Source organism: Poecilia mexicana, unplaced genomic scaffold (assembly GCF_051168715.1).
Source record: "Poecilia mexicana isolate PSO_F unplaced genomic scaffold, ASM5116871v1 scaffold_17, whole genome shotgun sequence".
Classification (NCBI taxonomy): Eukaryota; Metazoa; Chordata; class Actinopteri; order Cyprinodontiformes; family Poeciliidae; genus Poecilia; species Poecilia mexicana.
This window is the reverse complement of record NW_028263386.1, coordinates 4,416,848-4,432,969: the sequence shown is the minus strand read 5'-3', so window position 1 is coordinate 4,432,969 and position 16,122 is coordinate 4,416,848. Positions and strand designations below refer to the sequence as shown.

Sequence of the window (16,122 nt, the reverse complement as noted above, 5' to 3'; positions counted from 1 at the left end):
ACCAGAGGCAGCCAGTGTGTTGCATCACTATGGCTCTGTTTCCATCCAGTTTATCATTCTCTAATATGCATCAGGTGTTGTTGAAATTTAGATAGAAGCATCTCAGCAAGACTAAACATTGCCTTGAATTTTCTTCATTTTTGTCATCTTAAACCCAGTTGTATAAAAGGGAAGCTGGTCAGAGCTGATGGGGAGATGTATGAAGCTAAAGACTTTGTGTCTGCAGGACAGACACAAGACAGGAGTGGAAGTTGATGGTCACAGTTGTTCTCCTTCCAGTCTGAGCTACTTTGGGCAGAGATTTTATTCTGTAGTTGTGGAAATCTGTTAGGACCCCAAAAGGCTGGCAGCATTGACTTTAGCCAAAGGTGGATATTGTCTCTAAAGGAGTCAAATGGAGACCATCATGTAAAAACTGTTAGTGAATGATTTACTTTGTGTTGGTTAATCTTGAAAAATCTCATTAAAATACAGCGGAGTTCCTTGTTGTACAAAATGTGAACAAAGTTGAAGGAAGTAGGAAGTTTCCATGTAAAAACACTAAAAATCCTGAAAAGATCCAAAAGAAGGAAACGTTTGACAGGAGCTGCTGATGAAATGTGAAGTGATCCCTTTCCGAGGCTCATCCTGTGTAACTTTTCAACCAGCATCAAAATCAGCTTGCAGCCAGCTGGGCGTAGTGGTGCACTGTGGTGTTTTACCTGTAACTCTAAAATATGCAAATCAAGACAGACATTTCTTGTACAAGTCCAAACTCTGTCAGAGAAGCACGAGTGTCTTGAGCTGTAAAAAAAAAATATGAATACAAGTAAGTACTATTTTCAGGCAGTAATTATTAAGAAGGCTTTTCTCTCTGAGGGAAATGAAGTTGCTTTCACCGCGCTGATAGTTTATTGCTGCTGACTGGCCATGCAACAAAACTGCTTGGAGCTGCAAAAAATAATATTCTTGTTTGCTCAACATAGCCCCGGGTTTTTTGTGTGTAAATTATTTCTAACAAAATCTTTTGCAGGCTGATTCTGTATGGCCAAAGACAAGGCCACAAAAAGCAGAGTCTAACGCAGAATACGTTTTACAAGTTATTCACCTTTTTTTTTTTGCCAGATTTGAAATTGCAGTGGAATATGACATATATATAGCAAACAGGAATGTAAACATTCATTACACATTTGTTTGATGTCCTTACTTCCACAGCAATGGCAGTTTTGGACCACATGGTGATGAGAGGAAAGATTTTTCTGCTATTATATCTACTGGACTTTCCCAAAGTATTTATACTAAAAAAATGGTCTAACTTACAATTACGGACAACTTTGTTTTGTCTGTCATGTAAAGGTCAAACAAAATACCCTGCAGTTTGTATCTTAAACACAGTACAAAGTTAAAATGTTCTAAGGACATGAATATTTTGCCAGATTGTTGAAGGAACTCAACCAGTCAAGTCAATAAAGCCTGATATTTGGCAGATACGCAGCCTTTAAAAGTTTCTTTAGCTCCCCTCCTGTAGCAGAGATAATGTTAGAAACAATATGAGAACAGGAGCTGATTGATCAAAAGGAACATGGATCCAAAGCAGTATCGACCCGGGTTTGGCTCAGGTGCAGGAAACACACACAGGCTTTCTCATGCTACAAACTTACAGAGGATGCTCTGTTGGTTTGACCAACTCATGCTGCTAATCTGTTTTTATTAACCAGCTCATTTTAATCAACGATTTGCTCTCCTGTCTCTTCTAGCATTGTCCACTTAGTAGGTGACTTCAGAAGAGTTTATGCAGGAAAACTGGTTAAAAAGACATGCTTTAGTTTCCTCAGCTCTTGTTGTTGGTATTTTTCTCTACCCCATCGTGTCAGCATGTCTCTGCTTTTTCTTCCAATCCCTCCGTTTCATTTCTCACTTTCTGCTGTGCTCCACTTCCCTCCGTTTTGCTCTCATTGTTTTTTTTTTTTTGTCGTTTCGCCCCTTTCTAAGTCACCCTGTCATATCTCCTCATTGCTCTCATCTATCTATATATGCTTATTTCTGCCATGTCCTTCGTTCACCTCTCACTCTCCGCTCGCCTCTTTCATTCCCTTCTTCCTCGGTTTTCCCCTGTGCTTTTTCTCTCTCCTACCTCTCCAACTCACTCCGTCTTTCTCTTTCTTGGCAAATCATTATTCTTTCTCTTTTGTCAGCAGTGATGCTGCTTGCCCTTTTCCGCGAGCCGAGCCCCCCTCCCGACTCCCCCTCCACCCTCCTTCCTCCGCTCACCCCTCGCTCCTCTGTCTTTCTCACTGCACTGCTCCCGTGGCAGGGTGGGGCGGCCGGCTTGGCGCCTCGATGTTGCTGCTGTTGCTGCAGACACTCTGCTGGGATGTGATGCTGCTGGTGTGCTGCCTACGTCTTTGTGTGTGTGTATAGTGAAACGAGAGGGGGGATGAGAAGTGGTGGTGGAGGATGAGAACGAGGAGGGAGATGGTCTAAGCTTTGAGCTAACTAAGTTTGACAGCCACTAGAGGAAGGGTAGGTTGTTGGAGGTGGTAAGAAGGAGGGGGTCGTGATTGGCAAAATCCCCCACAATGCTCAGGCTTCACAAAAAAAGGCGGGATGGTGTAAAAACAAAAAGGTTAAGGAGTTTGTTTGTGCTAAGACTGCAGGCAGGGGGTTCTCAAATCCCCAAGCCTCTCTACAATCCTGCCCACCAGCCGTCTCCCCACTTATGTCACTTATTTTGCCCGACTTACCTCAAGTAACAACAGGAGGACAACGTAATAAGAATTTTTATTTTCTTATGTAAGCTGCTGGTTAAATCTTTCTGTAAAATCAGTCAAACTCATCTGGCATACCATTTTTTTTTTAAATGCATAAAAAGTCAAATATGCATTTCTCGTTTTCTGACACCATAAATCAAACTAAAGCTTTTCTGGTTTTGGTGAGTTAATGTTAGAAAAATTATTTCTATCAGCTAAATACCAGAAAAATGAGGGAGATAATTTTCTTACAATTTAGAGATTTGTATACATTTTGTTGGTGTTTATTAAATTGCTGTTAAACTTGTTTGACTTGGATTAAGTTTTGGTTGTGTTCCCACAAGGTTTTCACAGTAATTTGCCGAAATTTTAACCCATTTTAACCCATGCCGAAATTTTAACCCATGATAATAACATTTTATCACCTGGTTCATCCAACGTTCTCACAGCAGCGTTTGTTTTTGTTCTGAGTTTGTTGTAGATTTTACACACAAACAGATATTTATGTCACAAAAAGGAAATCCAATTAAAGGGAAATATGGAAACAAGAACCTGAAAAGATTCCTGCCAGTTTCCTAAAGTTCATCATCATCATCTCTGACATGCTTCTGACTCCATCACTAATGCCAGCTGATCAGCTCGATTCCTGCCTGTTGTGACATTATCAGCCCCAAAATACAAACCAAGCAGAGTTAGCAGTTTTGACCCTTTTAACTATTTTCTGTTTTATCTAATCCTGCCGTGGAAATCCATACTTTACAACCCAGCTAGGTTTTTATTGTCAGTGTGAATGTACTAGCAAAAAAAAAAAAAAGTATGCAATGATGGAATCAATAAAATCTACGAAGCTGCAAAGATTTTAGTTGAAAACGAAGCCTTTCACCATACTTTATGAGGCAGAGAAGTGCTTGTCAAAGAATGAGAATGAGTGGATCTGATGTAAATCACAAATTTTTGTTCTGTGGGAGATATCTGGTTTAAATTTGCATATTTTGCCAGAGAAGGCGGGAAAAAGGGGGACAGAAGGTGGGGAACAAGGCTCCCAGTGTAGGATCTAGAGGTGGGCAGAAGGGCAGAGACATGCACATTTACCCAGGGGGATGGGTGGTAATCGAGGGGGGGACAGCTGGGCATAGATGGATGGTGTGGGGGAGGTTGCTCTGTGTCCGGATGTGTGTGTGTGTGTGTGTGTGTGTGTGAAGAGGTTGCATCTCTTATGTATCTAACTTGATCTAGTGTGCTTTAAGTATCTTCTTATAAATTAATGTTTTTTTTTCTTTTAAGCTCTGTTTGTTTGTATGACACAAGCGTGTACATGTTACATTTGTATCTTTTATGAGGATCAGTGTGTGCCTACAGTAATGGGGAGGAGGAAGGGCGGGGCCAGGGGTGTGTGTGTGTGTGTGTGTGTGTGTGTGTGTGTGTGTGTGTGGTGGGGGCTTCCTCGCAGAAAGTGTGAGAAGATGCTTCTGTATGTGCGTAATGGACTGTGTCATACCACAGCGTATCAAACCGTACACCGTTGGCTGAGTTTCTCATCAAATGTGTACAGCTTCTGCGGCACCGTGACACATGACTGTGTCTGCCGCGCACAATTCCCTGCAGCTATGCTAAGAAGCGCACGCACACACACACACACACACACACATAAGCACGCAGCCACATGCAGATAAAACACAATCTCATAAATCACACAGGTGCACATACTTTACCCCACGAACGTGCGCACAAATAGATAAATTCCTCCCAGCAAAGCAAATACAACTGAGCTCAAACACACATGCGTGCAAGCAAATCCACACTGGTAATAAGCTTCTGGAGGCTCACACACATCCACACACACAAAGAGTCACTCAAACTAAGATAATTACCTCCTGGCAAAGCAACAGCCACACTCTTCTACAGCAAAAGCTAAAAAAAAAAAAAATAAACAACATAAAAATCTCTGAATGTAGGTCTATAGGGGCTTGCATGCACACAGAGAGAGATGTGTGTTACAATAAATAAAGTTCATTAACCTGAGTTAATTAGCAGCAGCCCTGGAAAGCCACCCTGGGAGGACAAAAAGAAGGAGGGAAAGAAGGAACGAGGGGATGGGTAGAAGTAAACGAGTTGGTTTGGAGCAGAGGATGAGGATCAACAGAAGGACGAAGAGGTGAGGGAGGACGAGAGGAAGCTGAGGAGGAGATCAGGGCAGATGGAGGCAAGGAGGGGGGGAAGATGGAGGGAGACAGATGGAAGAAGAAGAGAGAAGGGGGTGAATATGTTAATTGCCAAGGTGGTTGGAAATATTTAATGTCTGTTCTTTTTATGGCGTAGAAGATGGAGTAGTTTTTAATTAAACGAATGGTTCCGATCTGTTTGGGAACTGAACTTGTACACTGACGCAGACCCAAATCCAAATCTGTAAGCATTGCTTATCAGGATTATATTTTTATTTGCACAATGCATTTCAGCTGAGACATAAGCATAAATGTAAGAACTGAGTCATTCCAGGAGAGGTTTCTTCATTCCGCCTGTACTTTGGCACAGCTTCTCCAGATATGGAGTGCCAAGTAAGATTAGAGAGCTCCTAATTCAGGCACAACAGAAAAGACTCTGCTAACCTTATTGCTGTGTGTCAAGACTGCTGTTAAATCACCGTGCTCCAAAGACTTCATGTGGGCCCACAAGTCAGCCTTCCTATAGATTACTCCAGCTGTACTACTGCAGTAAAGAATTGCTTTAAAAGCACATTTCCTGTGCAATACTGTCCTAAAGAAATGTCAATGGAATAAATCAGATGCATTTCATAGATTTTATTACTGTTTGGTTATTCTTTATAACAGTGAAAAATAGGCCCTTATAATTTAAGAATGTAAAATTAATTATAATGTTTTATTTCAACAATCTGCTGATATATCTTTGCAGTAGTTTATTAATCATCTTAAAGAAACACCTGCAATGGAGCGATTGCTTGTCCAGGGAGTACCACACCCAATAATAAACACTTTAAAAAAACCAAAAAACTCAGTTCAGTCCAAGCATTTAAACAGATTGAAAGTTGATTTCATGTTTTTGTTGTCAGCAAATTTCCTTCCACCTCTGAGCTTAAATTGCTTCCCCGTTTGGCTGCCTGGAGTTCCAGGCAGTTCAACTTTACATCATTACGATTTTCCCATAATTATAACTTCTTATGATTATATGAAGAAAGACAAAAGTGAGGTTCACATAAGACAAAGCTAATGGCTGACTGGGAGAAAAAGCTCCTGACAGACTGGCCCGACTTCAACTCTGGTGAAATTTTAATGAGAAATAAATGCTGTATATATGCACACACAGTCACAGTGCTAATGTGGAGATTTTCATTCTCAGATGGCCAATATAATTTTCTGCAACAATGCACATGTATACATACTTAGCCTACAAGGTAAACCATAGCATACAATCAAACTATAAATCTAACTAAAAAGTCAAATCTTTGTGGCCTTTGTGTCTATTAGCTGTGTCATCATCAACCATTGGTGTTGTTAACGAGTAAAAAGCTTTGCAACAACATCCATAACAACAAAAATATTTCTAAGTTAGAAAAAGAAAACAATGTTCCAGAACTAGAGGAAGAACAAGTCAAACATTTTTAAATTTGTCTTTCCTGGAGGGCTTCCTTCATTTTTAATCTCTCACCTTTTATGCTCTGCACTTATCTTTTTTTTAGTTTATTTTGCTGCTGCATTTTCACAGATAAGGTGGACTAACATAATGTTGCTTATATGGTTGTATCGTTTATCAATAATTGTGATAAATTTCTTATCATGATAAGAATTCTGATATATTGTTATGACGATAAATTCCAATTAATGACGTTTAAATGCCCCCATTGTTATTAGTTTTAATATTTTCTCTGCTGTTTTTTCATTGAGTACCAATAAATTTGCAAATATGATTAAATACAGTTACTGTGTTTAGTTAGTGATACAAATCACACTTCTTAACCTAACAGGTGTCCTAAAAAACGGATTACAAATTTTTTCAAGAGAAGTATTTATGTTTGTGGGGCTAGGATTATTGTACCGCTCAGTCACAGCCATACTTAAAGTTACCTACAAGATTAATATATAGCTCTTATTTTTACTTATTGTCACAGGAGTACAGAAAAGTACACAATACCATGTGGTAAAACTGAACGTCCTTTTCTCACACCCCTAGTTGCTTGTAGCGTCGGTGATTGATATAATTTTCCACAGACGAATGAGATGATGCCAGAGCCGGTCTGAGGCAAAGCAAGCTGAGCTTTGCGATGGTGACGGTGGTTGGAGTTTGTCTTGTACTTGGTGGGTTGGCGGTTCGAGCCCCTGTTGTCGTGTCCTTGGGGAAGATGCTTCACCTGCCCTGCCTGCTGGAGGGAGCAGAGGGAGCCTAGTGCTGGTGTTTGGCAGCCTCACTTCTGTCAGACTGCCCCAAGGCTCCTGCAGGTCATTCTTTTTTTTTTTTTTTTTTATGCAGTTGTACAATTCACAACAAATGTCATCTCAAGATCCTGCTGCAATCCTGTGGCTTGAGACCTTCATCGTACAAATGGGAATGACTGATTTCATTAGAAAGCATCTTTGTTTGTCCAGAAAAGCGCCTTATAAGTCTAATGCCATTTTGTTTCATAAGCAGTCAGACCTTCAGGGGCTCCATGGAAATGATTAAATGTTTACCAAGATTATTGATCTAGAGTTTTAACATTTGTTTATTGAGAATGAGAATCCTCTTAAATGTAATTTTACAGTTTCAGCAGAGATAAATTAAGACTTTTAATTGGATAACATTTATATATATAAGATTTAATGGGCAAGTTTACTTTGTAAAAGTGCAAATAATTATATTTATAGTTTGATTGTTGGGTTACCATGCCTACAATCTGATACTATAAGTTTAAATTTTGTGTTTCAGCAGGATTTCTTCACTTTTCAACAAAATTGCTGTCTTCGATTTCCTTTAAGCTCGGCCAGCTACACAAGGCCCCGGATTCTCAACAGGAAGTCGGGCCCCCAAATCATTTTCTACTCTAGGCCCCATACTGCCTTGGACCGGACCTGCATGATGAGCTGTAGTAGTTGCACTGTGCATTTCTCTTCTGGATCCAAGAGACAAACAGGGAGATTTCATTTTTTGTGGCACTAGTGGGGGCAAGGCTTTTTATGACGATTGAACTTATAATAAGTGCCATGGAGACTGTTTGTTTTCATAGGCCGGGCTTTATGGGAGGAGTATTTTTCCCCACGTTTTCTGAGTCTTTGTTCTGAGTTCTGGCTAATTGGAGCAGAGGAGAAATAGAGAAGACAAGGGTTATGGCACAGCTTGAGACAGTCGTGGTCTCAAAACAGGAGCTTCCTGCGTGGCAACAGAGCAAGAACGAACCACTGGCCCACCGACCACTATATGCTGTGTGATAATGGTAAAGGTGATGATAAACAGAATTCGTTGCTTCTCTTTTAGATGACTGCATGGCGCTGCAGTCATTCCCCCACAAACACAAATCCTGCTCTTGAAAAACATCCATTTGTAAAAGGCTTCTTCAGGCCCGCAGTTACATGAAGAAGAATGATTTGTATCACTTAGCTGAACACTTTATAAGTGCATTAAATCATATTTTCAAATGTGTTTACATTTATTGATGCTTTCATTGAACAAACTGTGGAGAAAATAATAAATATCACAATTCCGACAAGTTTTTTTTTTTTGGCTTTTAAACGTCATTAATTGGAATTTATAGCAATGACAGTAAATCTAAATTATTTTCATGATAAGAATTTTATTTCAATAAATGATACAATATGATGAATGCCAAATTTTCCTTGATCCTCTGTTTTAAAATCTCTGCTGCAAAAATCTATATTCATCCATAAAAGCACCTTACATACAGGTCATAAATGCCATGGAAATATGAAAGCCTATCAAATATGGAGTCTTTACAGTGTTATTTTGCACATATTGATACTGTGATGCTGCGTCAGGATACAGTTCATCTGTAATCTGTGTGAAGATTTCTAAAGGAAATCAAACAGAGTGTATGTGTATGTTCTTCCTCTTGTCTTTCCTGAGTTGAAGAAGCCTGGACTGAGCTATTTAGGTAAAACATACTCACTGTTTGAAATCTTCTTATCTAAACTCTTAGAAAAAACAGAAACAAATAATCCTTTTTTTCAAAGTAAAACGCTCGTCTTTATGCTTTTCTGTCTCTTGACGCTGGAGAGCCCTCAAGCTCCTCAATTTCCCTCTGTTGTCTCACTCCTCTTTCCCCTCCCTTCTTTTTCACACAGTCCTGGTTTCCCACCTCGTTTTGCCACCCAGCCGCCTCTGCATACCCTTATCCATCCATCCTTCCCTCTCTGTCGGCGCTCCCTCCCTGCCTCCTCTCGTTTGATATCCCAGTCAGCCTTCTACCTCTGTGTTCTCTCACCTTGTTGCCGGCTATAGGGAGGGTGTAAATTGTGTTGCTTTAAATACCCGTGTCTTCCTCTGGCTTACAGCTTTGGTTGGAGATGAAGAAGTGGGATGTGAGGAAAGAATAAAAGGAGCTGGTGTTGAACTCGGCGTCTGCAAAGGATGGAGAGGTTGCGCCTTTTTATTTTTGCAGCTTGAGTGTTTAGCCAGACTTAACCATTTAAACTGCAGCTGAACTTCCTTCCACTCCTTTAATTCCTGCTGTTTGGGATCCTCAAATAACCAGAACAGCTGTATTTATATCCAGGGCTTACCGGGGTCAGATTCTAGTGGCGAGCAACTCTTTTAAGATTTCTGTGAACTATTTTGCTGCATATGGGTTGGGTGCAACCCTTTGCACTTATACTTCCTAAACTTTTTAACTTAAAAATCAGTGTATAACTCAATCTTGTTAAATCCACCCATCTCATCTCATAGGTAATGGCTCAAGTCCATTTAAAATATTGTTCAGAGTTTGATAAATTATCCTAATGTGGTTTCATTCTACCCACATCGTGCTGCAGCTTAATTAAGCCAGAATTTATCTTTGATTAATTCTGACTGTTAGAGCTAACAAAGTTACCATCCTCATATGGTGACTAACTTCCAAATGATTTGTATGCATTAACAGACCTTCGGACTTAATATGCAGAGGGCCGTTTCATCATCATTAAATTGTTTCAGGTTTTATGAGTCCTTTGAGGAAGATTAACCTTTTATTTATTAGCGTACATTAATTGAAATAAAGTCAGTCTGACAGGCTGCAAGTCTGATCTTTGGGTGATGACTGTAGCTGAAGTTGGTAAAAGTTGAATACTTTGTTTAATATGCTGCTGTTAAAGTATGAGATGCAGTCTTTGCTTTCAGATTTTTTGCTTCTTCAACTTTTAACCCATTTTCAGATCAAATAGACTTTAAAAATATATTTTGAACTTTAACACTGTTTGAAACTACAAGCCCGAAATAAATTTGTAAAGGAATTTTTCTCTGCTTTTGACAAAACCATGTTTTTTTTTTCCTCTGAATTTTTACAAACATTTACTGAAAAAAAAAGCATAAACTGTGATAAGTTCTCATCCAAATTGAGAGAATATGTTGACAGGAGAACTCTTAGTCATGCAAACACACAAATCGAACTTTTACAGCAAAGTGACAAAATAAATGCATTGTTTAAAAAATACTTTGAACCATTTGGTTCACAGATTATGTTGGAAACAACAAACTAGTGGAACGATGCGCACTGGTCAAATAAAGCCAAAATGTAGCGTTTTGGTTTCCATGGCAACAAATGCTACATGTCCTGAATACACCATCCCCTTGGTGAATCATGGTGATGGCACCATCAAGCTGTGGTGATATGTTTTTTTTATTCAGCAGGTGCAGCTGGTCAGAGTTGTTGGAAAGATTAATGGATGAAGAAATCTGTTGGCTGCAAAAGATTTGGAATGGCCCAGTCAAAGTCCAGACTTGAATTCAATTGAAAACTGCCTCCTGTGAATACCTAGAATCTGTGAATACTGGAGACCTCATTTAAAAATGTTTATAACTACATTTTAATAGTTCAAATACCAAATATACCTTAAAATGCGTTAATACCCACATTTTTTTCCCAGATATTTCAGATATGATTGGGCAAATTCTTGAATACTGAACTGGGATTTGCTGAGGGTCCATTGTAATGTTCATAGATGCTTTCCATCCAGTCTGACTAATTTTGACTTTTAATAAAAATAAGAATGGGAGACAGTTTCAGTCTCTGGATGGGAAACGCTGGTGAGGACAAACTCTAAAAGATGTGAAGCTGCAACTGCAGGAATATGTGTTTTTTTTCTAAATGTCAACTCAAATGTTAGTGAATACCAATGCATACCACAAAGTTTGATTTCTGTTTGTAGAAAAAAGGTCAAGCGATGTATAATTTTCACTAGAATTCACTGAAGTTTGTGATTGCAATGTGAAAAAGTGTGGAAAAGTTCAAGGAATAATTTTGCAACATAATTTTGCAACATATCAGAGCATAAGTAAAAAAAAACACTATAACAAAAAAAAATGTAAATTTGATTTAATGATCTAAAGCTGAATGTCCTCTTATGATCATTAGAGCCATTCGGAGAATATCCCTCTCTAATGTGTCCTCTTGTTAAAGTGTCCCTAATGGCTGTTTTGGTTCAGACAAATGTCACACAGGTTATTCTGAGAGAAACAGTCAGCAGCTACCAAAGGCGCAACGTAAGTTTGGGCAATTTGTCGGAGCTCATTGTGGCTGGCTTGATGACTGATGCCTTGGGACAGCCAATTTGCTCAAAGTGTTCATGCCAAGTTGAGAAGCTCATGCGATCAGCCACAAGAATTAGACCAGGATGCTATTAAAGGAGACACTAATCCACAGGGCACTTGACCACAAATTCAGGCCTCAGCCATCACGCTGCTTCAATAAACTTACCACAAGGTCACAGCTGCATTAAAACGGCGGCGACTTCCTGACATGTGGGGCTCCTGGTGTCTAAGTCTTCTGAATCCTGCTGGCAAGCGGCAGCGATACCTGACGAGCTGTTATCACTCTCAGTCCTCACCGCCCAGAGCGACGCTAAAGTTTTTTTACTCTTCTAATAATTGATGTGTTCTGATGCTGAACTCATCTTCCATCTTTAAAAGATGGCCAAAGTTCCTGCAGGCATCTCCCTGCTCATGTTCTGCAAATGTGTGTTTTTGATGCTACATGCACTCGGGTTTTCTCACCTCCTCTTCTGCATCCGCACTTCATGAGCCCCTCCCCATCCTCTTTCATGTCTTGATGGGAGTTCTGCCCAAGCACATTTAAGCAGATGTTCTTCCTCTGAAAAAAAAAAAATTCAATTCCACCAGCCGTGCACGGATGTGATAACACCCCACGCTCCATATAAACCTGTCTCCCGCTTGACAATTTGGTTCCAATTAAACTATTTATACACGCTGTATTTAAGGGGTGAGAAGACCGCTCGAGGCGTATCCTCTTATGAGATGCTCCCTCTTTTGACTTGGTCTTTTTTCTTCACTCTTGCTATTATTTTTTTGTTTTGCCCGAGCACCGTTGCAATTTGAAGTGCGTAATGTGTGCGGGTACGGACGGCTGCACTCAAGGCCTCAATACCTCAACTTGGGAAAAGGTGCATCGGTGACTGTGTTCATCATTACTCACTATAAATGGGAGCCTGCATATTTTACTAACATCTTTTGCTCTGATTCACAAAATCATTTGCCACCCTCGCTAAACGCAGTGTAGAATTAGCCTGTACCATCAACCGTTATCAAGGGAGCACTGTTAAATACCATAATTTAAGCCTATTTGAATACTGTTACACACCCCAATGGTTCACTCATCAGTAGTTTCCCCGTTTCAGCTCCAGCCCTCAGAATCCCTTCATTATGAGGGGGTCATTTGTATTCTCAATCTTGTCTCCTCCGACCTGCTAATTTCCATAGCGTTTGAGCCCGTTGTGCAGCGGCTGATGCTTATGCACGTCTTTAGAAAACTTGAAGCAGATATCAATGAAAAGGGATAAAAATACAGCAGCAGTATGAGTCGGCTCTGTCGTTGTTTGTTTGACATGAGGAGAGGTAATGTCCGCCACAGTCTTTCCATCTTTGAAAGTCCCTCGGGTCGTGCAGGTTCTGGGCACCACTGACTCATTGCTCCTACATTGGCCTCGCAGACATACAACCAGATAACCATTTGTCAGCTTTTTTTGTCCCTCTGACAAGATGTCAGTGTGCGCGCACATTGTGTCTGTGCTCTCAGAAAGACAGATAGAGATGTATAGATAATCTGACAAGCAGAGAAAGACATGGGCGGTGGGAGACGTAGACAAAGAAAAGGGAGGGAGGCGAGTAACGCGGTTTGAGGGTTTATCTGATTTGGGTGGCGCTGCGTGATGCTGCTTTTGATTGTGTTTATGTAGAAGTTCACTGTTGCATCTCGCCTTACCGTCTTTTGTGACATTTCTCTTCCTTTCTGCTTTTACCTAGATGAAGACCCGCTGCAGCCCATGACCTCGGATGAGACGGTGTCCGTCGGCGGCATGGTGACGTTGACCTGCCGAGTGGCAGAGACTGACAACTCCTCGCTGCAATGGTCCAACACCGCGCAACAGACTCTGTACTTCGGAGAGAAGAGAGGTGAGAGACACTTTGTTCGGCTAAAGAAAGTTTAAAGAGAAACATCTTGAATGCAGTGACAACAACAGGCGATCACTGCTAACTGCATTTTAGCAGCCAACGTTTGCTTTGACTTTGATTTATCCAACATGACTAAGAAAAACAGGTTTTCGCCTAACACAATGAGGTCGATCTGTTCATCATTACATCACTACGACAGATTTGTGCTGCCTCTTGTGTCTCAAACAAATGGCTACCTTTGTTTTAGCAGCAGCAATCACGTAATGTAACAAGCCAGATGGATTGTTACTACAGAGGACCAGCTGGGAAGATGATGCTCAGAAGTTGTTTGAGAATGTTTAGCGCTTTCAAAATGAAATTGACTGTTTATTGGATGGATAAATGTGTCCTTCACTTTTTACCGTGGGGAAACATCCGTCAGTCATGGATCCAGTTGGAAAGCAAGTTTTGAGAAAGAGGAATAAATAAATATATTTTTTTATGGATACTCTCTAGTTCATGTAGAAGTCATATTTTATTACAGGTCTGGATGAGCCTGGTAAAATATTTGCATTTAAAGACCTTACTTCCTAAATTCCTAAGAATAAGTTGCTCCAGTCAAAGTAATTCCTCTAATTTTATAAAATTATTCATTCGTCTGTCCAAAAATTCATACTTCTACAGTACAGATTTGCATTTCTGTCCTTTCAACCAAAGGACAGTGGAATGTGAGTGTAAAATATCTTCCTATTATCTATTACACTTCATATCTGCTGATAACTGTCACTATTGAAAGCTGATTGGAGAGAAACTTCTGTATTTTAGCTCCAAAACATAACATTGGTTGGAATGTGGAAAAATTAGTTAGACCAGCTAGGAAGCTATGGCGTTGCTAAAATATGATTAGAGAAACACATTTTTGCACTTAGAAAGAGGTTTTTTTTTTACTTAAAGATGCCTCTAAATCACGGCCTGAAATGTAAATGTAAATCTTGTTTTTGTGAACACTGGATGTGTTTGGGCTTGTTTTTAAAGTTGCGACCGATGTAAGACGCATGAAGCAGCGACTCTGCTAATCTAAAACATTGCAAAGTAAAAGAAAACATCACACTCTTGTGCTACTTCTGTACAAATCTAATTTTCACCCAACCACTTGCAATTAAGACGCTTGTTTCTGCACTGATGTCGAACAAGGCGCCAACAATCACTTTGAACATAAAGGGGTCAGAAGCTTTGTTGATGCAAAAAAAAAAAAAAAAAAAAACTTTTCAAACAAAGACCTCGGGCAGCCGAGAAAGCAAACAGGACGGTTTTGTATTATTGCTGGAGAGCCAAAAGCGCTCGATAAAGGCAACAAAAGAAAGCACAAGACACAAAAAAACAAGGAGTCTGATGAATTAAAGTGCATCAATGTGTCCAATTATAAGAGCCGTGCCTAAAGATTAACTGTCTCAGCTCTATGATAAAACGCTGTGTGCAAGCTGGGCGCTTAAAAAGGAGGTGATCTGTTTATGGGCTCCTTTATTTGACACAGGAGCAGTATTGATAGCAAAACAAACAAAAAGACTGAAAGAATTTAAATAAAAGTCTTGCATTGCTCTGCTTCACACAACAGACTCAGTAAGTTTGAATGAAACGAGGAGAGAGCTTCACAGATGGATGGAAGATGTGTTTGGATTGTTGGTGAATTAGAAATAGAGAACATGGTGGAGATAGGGAGACTTTCTCTTGCACTAATTTAGCACTTCACAAAAGAAGCCAAACAATCACAGGGACAAAGTTGAGAATAGTTGGGATGGATCTGACTGCAGACTGAGGAAGTTTTCCCCACAGTGCCAACACTGTTGCAACAGACAATTTGGAAAACAGAGAGAAAATGTGAGTGTGTGTGTGTGTGTGTGTGTGTGTGTGTGTGTGTGTGTGTGTGTGTGTGTGTGTGTGTGTGTGTGTGTGTGTGCGCTGGGGTGTGGGGCCAAGTTGAAGGACCAGCAAGTTGTTACTCCTTCTGCAAAACGAAAGAGGAACTCTTCTCACTCTGATGCAAAACTTCAAGTTGGTTTCCTGCTTTGAGGTGAATTGAGAGGAGGATTTGAGGAGAAGGTGGACATCAGGGAACATAAGAAAGAGGAAAGAGGGAGCAAAAGCAGAAGATGTCCCTTCCAAACAGCCTCGTCCTGCTGCAGCACATCAACTTACAGCATTTTCTGTACTTTGAGAAACAGAACTGAGAAAAACGAGAAGGGGAAGCAGCAACAAAAGAACCAAAAAGTTTCCTGTAGTAAAAACCTTTCGCCAGGGCCGTTCTGCTTGTTTTGAGTTACAAACTTCACCATCTTCTCCACTTGCCCAAAGACCCGTGCTTGGTGGCAAACTGAATATATATATATTTTTTAAAGATGTGAAAAGTCCAGGAGAATCAGACACATCAAAGAGGCTTAAATAAAAAGATTTTCAGCTCCAAAAACCTAAGTCATGATGGAGTAACAAGTGGAACTGAACATTCCTCTTTGCTCCACTTTCGGAAATGATAAATTGAGATGAAGCAGCGAGTCATCGCCGCTGGCCCGAGCAGTGGAGTCCAGACACCTTGTCTCATAGCTGAGACAGCAGGACACAGAGGAGGCAAGAGTATAAAGGATACACCAGAGCTGGAATGAAAAGGAAAGATAATAAAAGACTTGATTGAAGAGGGGCTGAAGAAGAGAAGGAGATGGGAAATGGGAAAAATCAGAACTCCTTGCTGTCTCGTTCCAGCACAGCCCAGCGTGCGCCAGGCTTTGGAGCGGAGGGGAAGTAATAAGTGGCCGAA

General features: G+C 40.3%; 1 protein-coding gene across 4 annotated transcripts in view; it reads left to right on the top strand.

Moving 5' to 3' along the window:
• Positions 1-16,122, top strand: part of cadm3 (cell adhesion molecule 3) — a 150,825-nt gene that overhangs the window by 51,601 nt on the left and 83,102 nt on the right. For all 4 annotated transcript variants that reach the window (XM_088014562.1, XM_088014561.1, XM_088014563.1 and 1 more), the window contains one exon: positions 13,185-13,334. In XM_088014562.1, the coding sequence (XP_087870688.1) occupies positions 13,185-13,334 (150 nt within the window). The remainder of the gene's footprint in view (positions 1-13,184; positions 13,335-16,122) is intronic.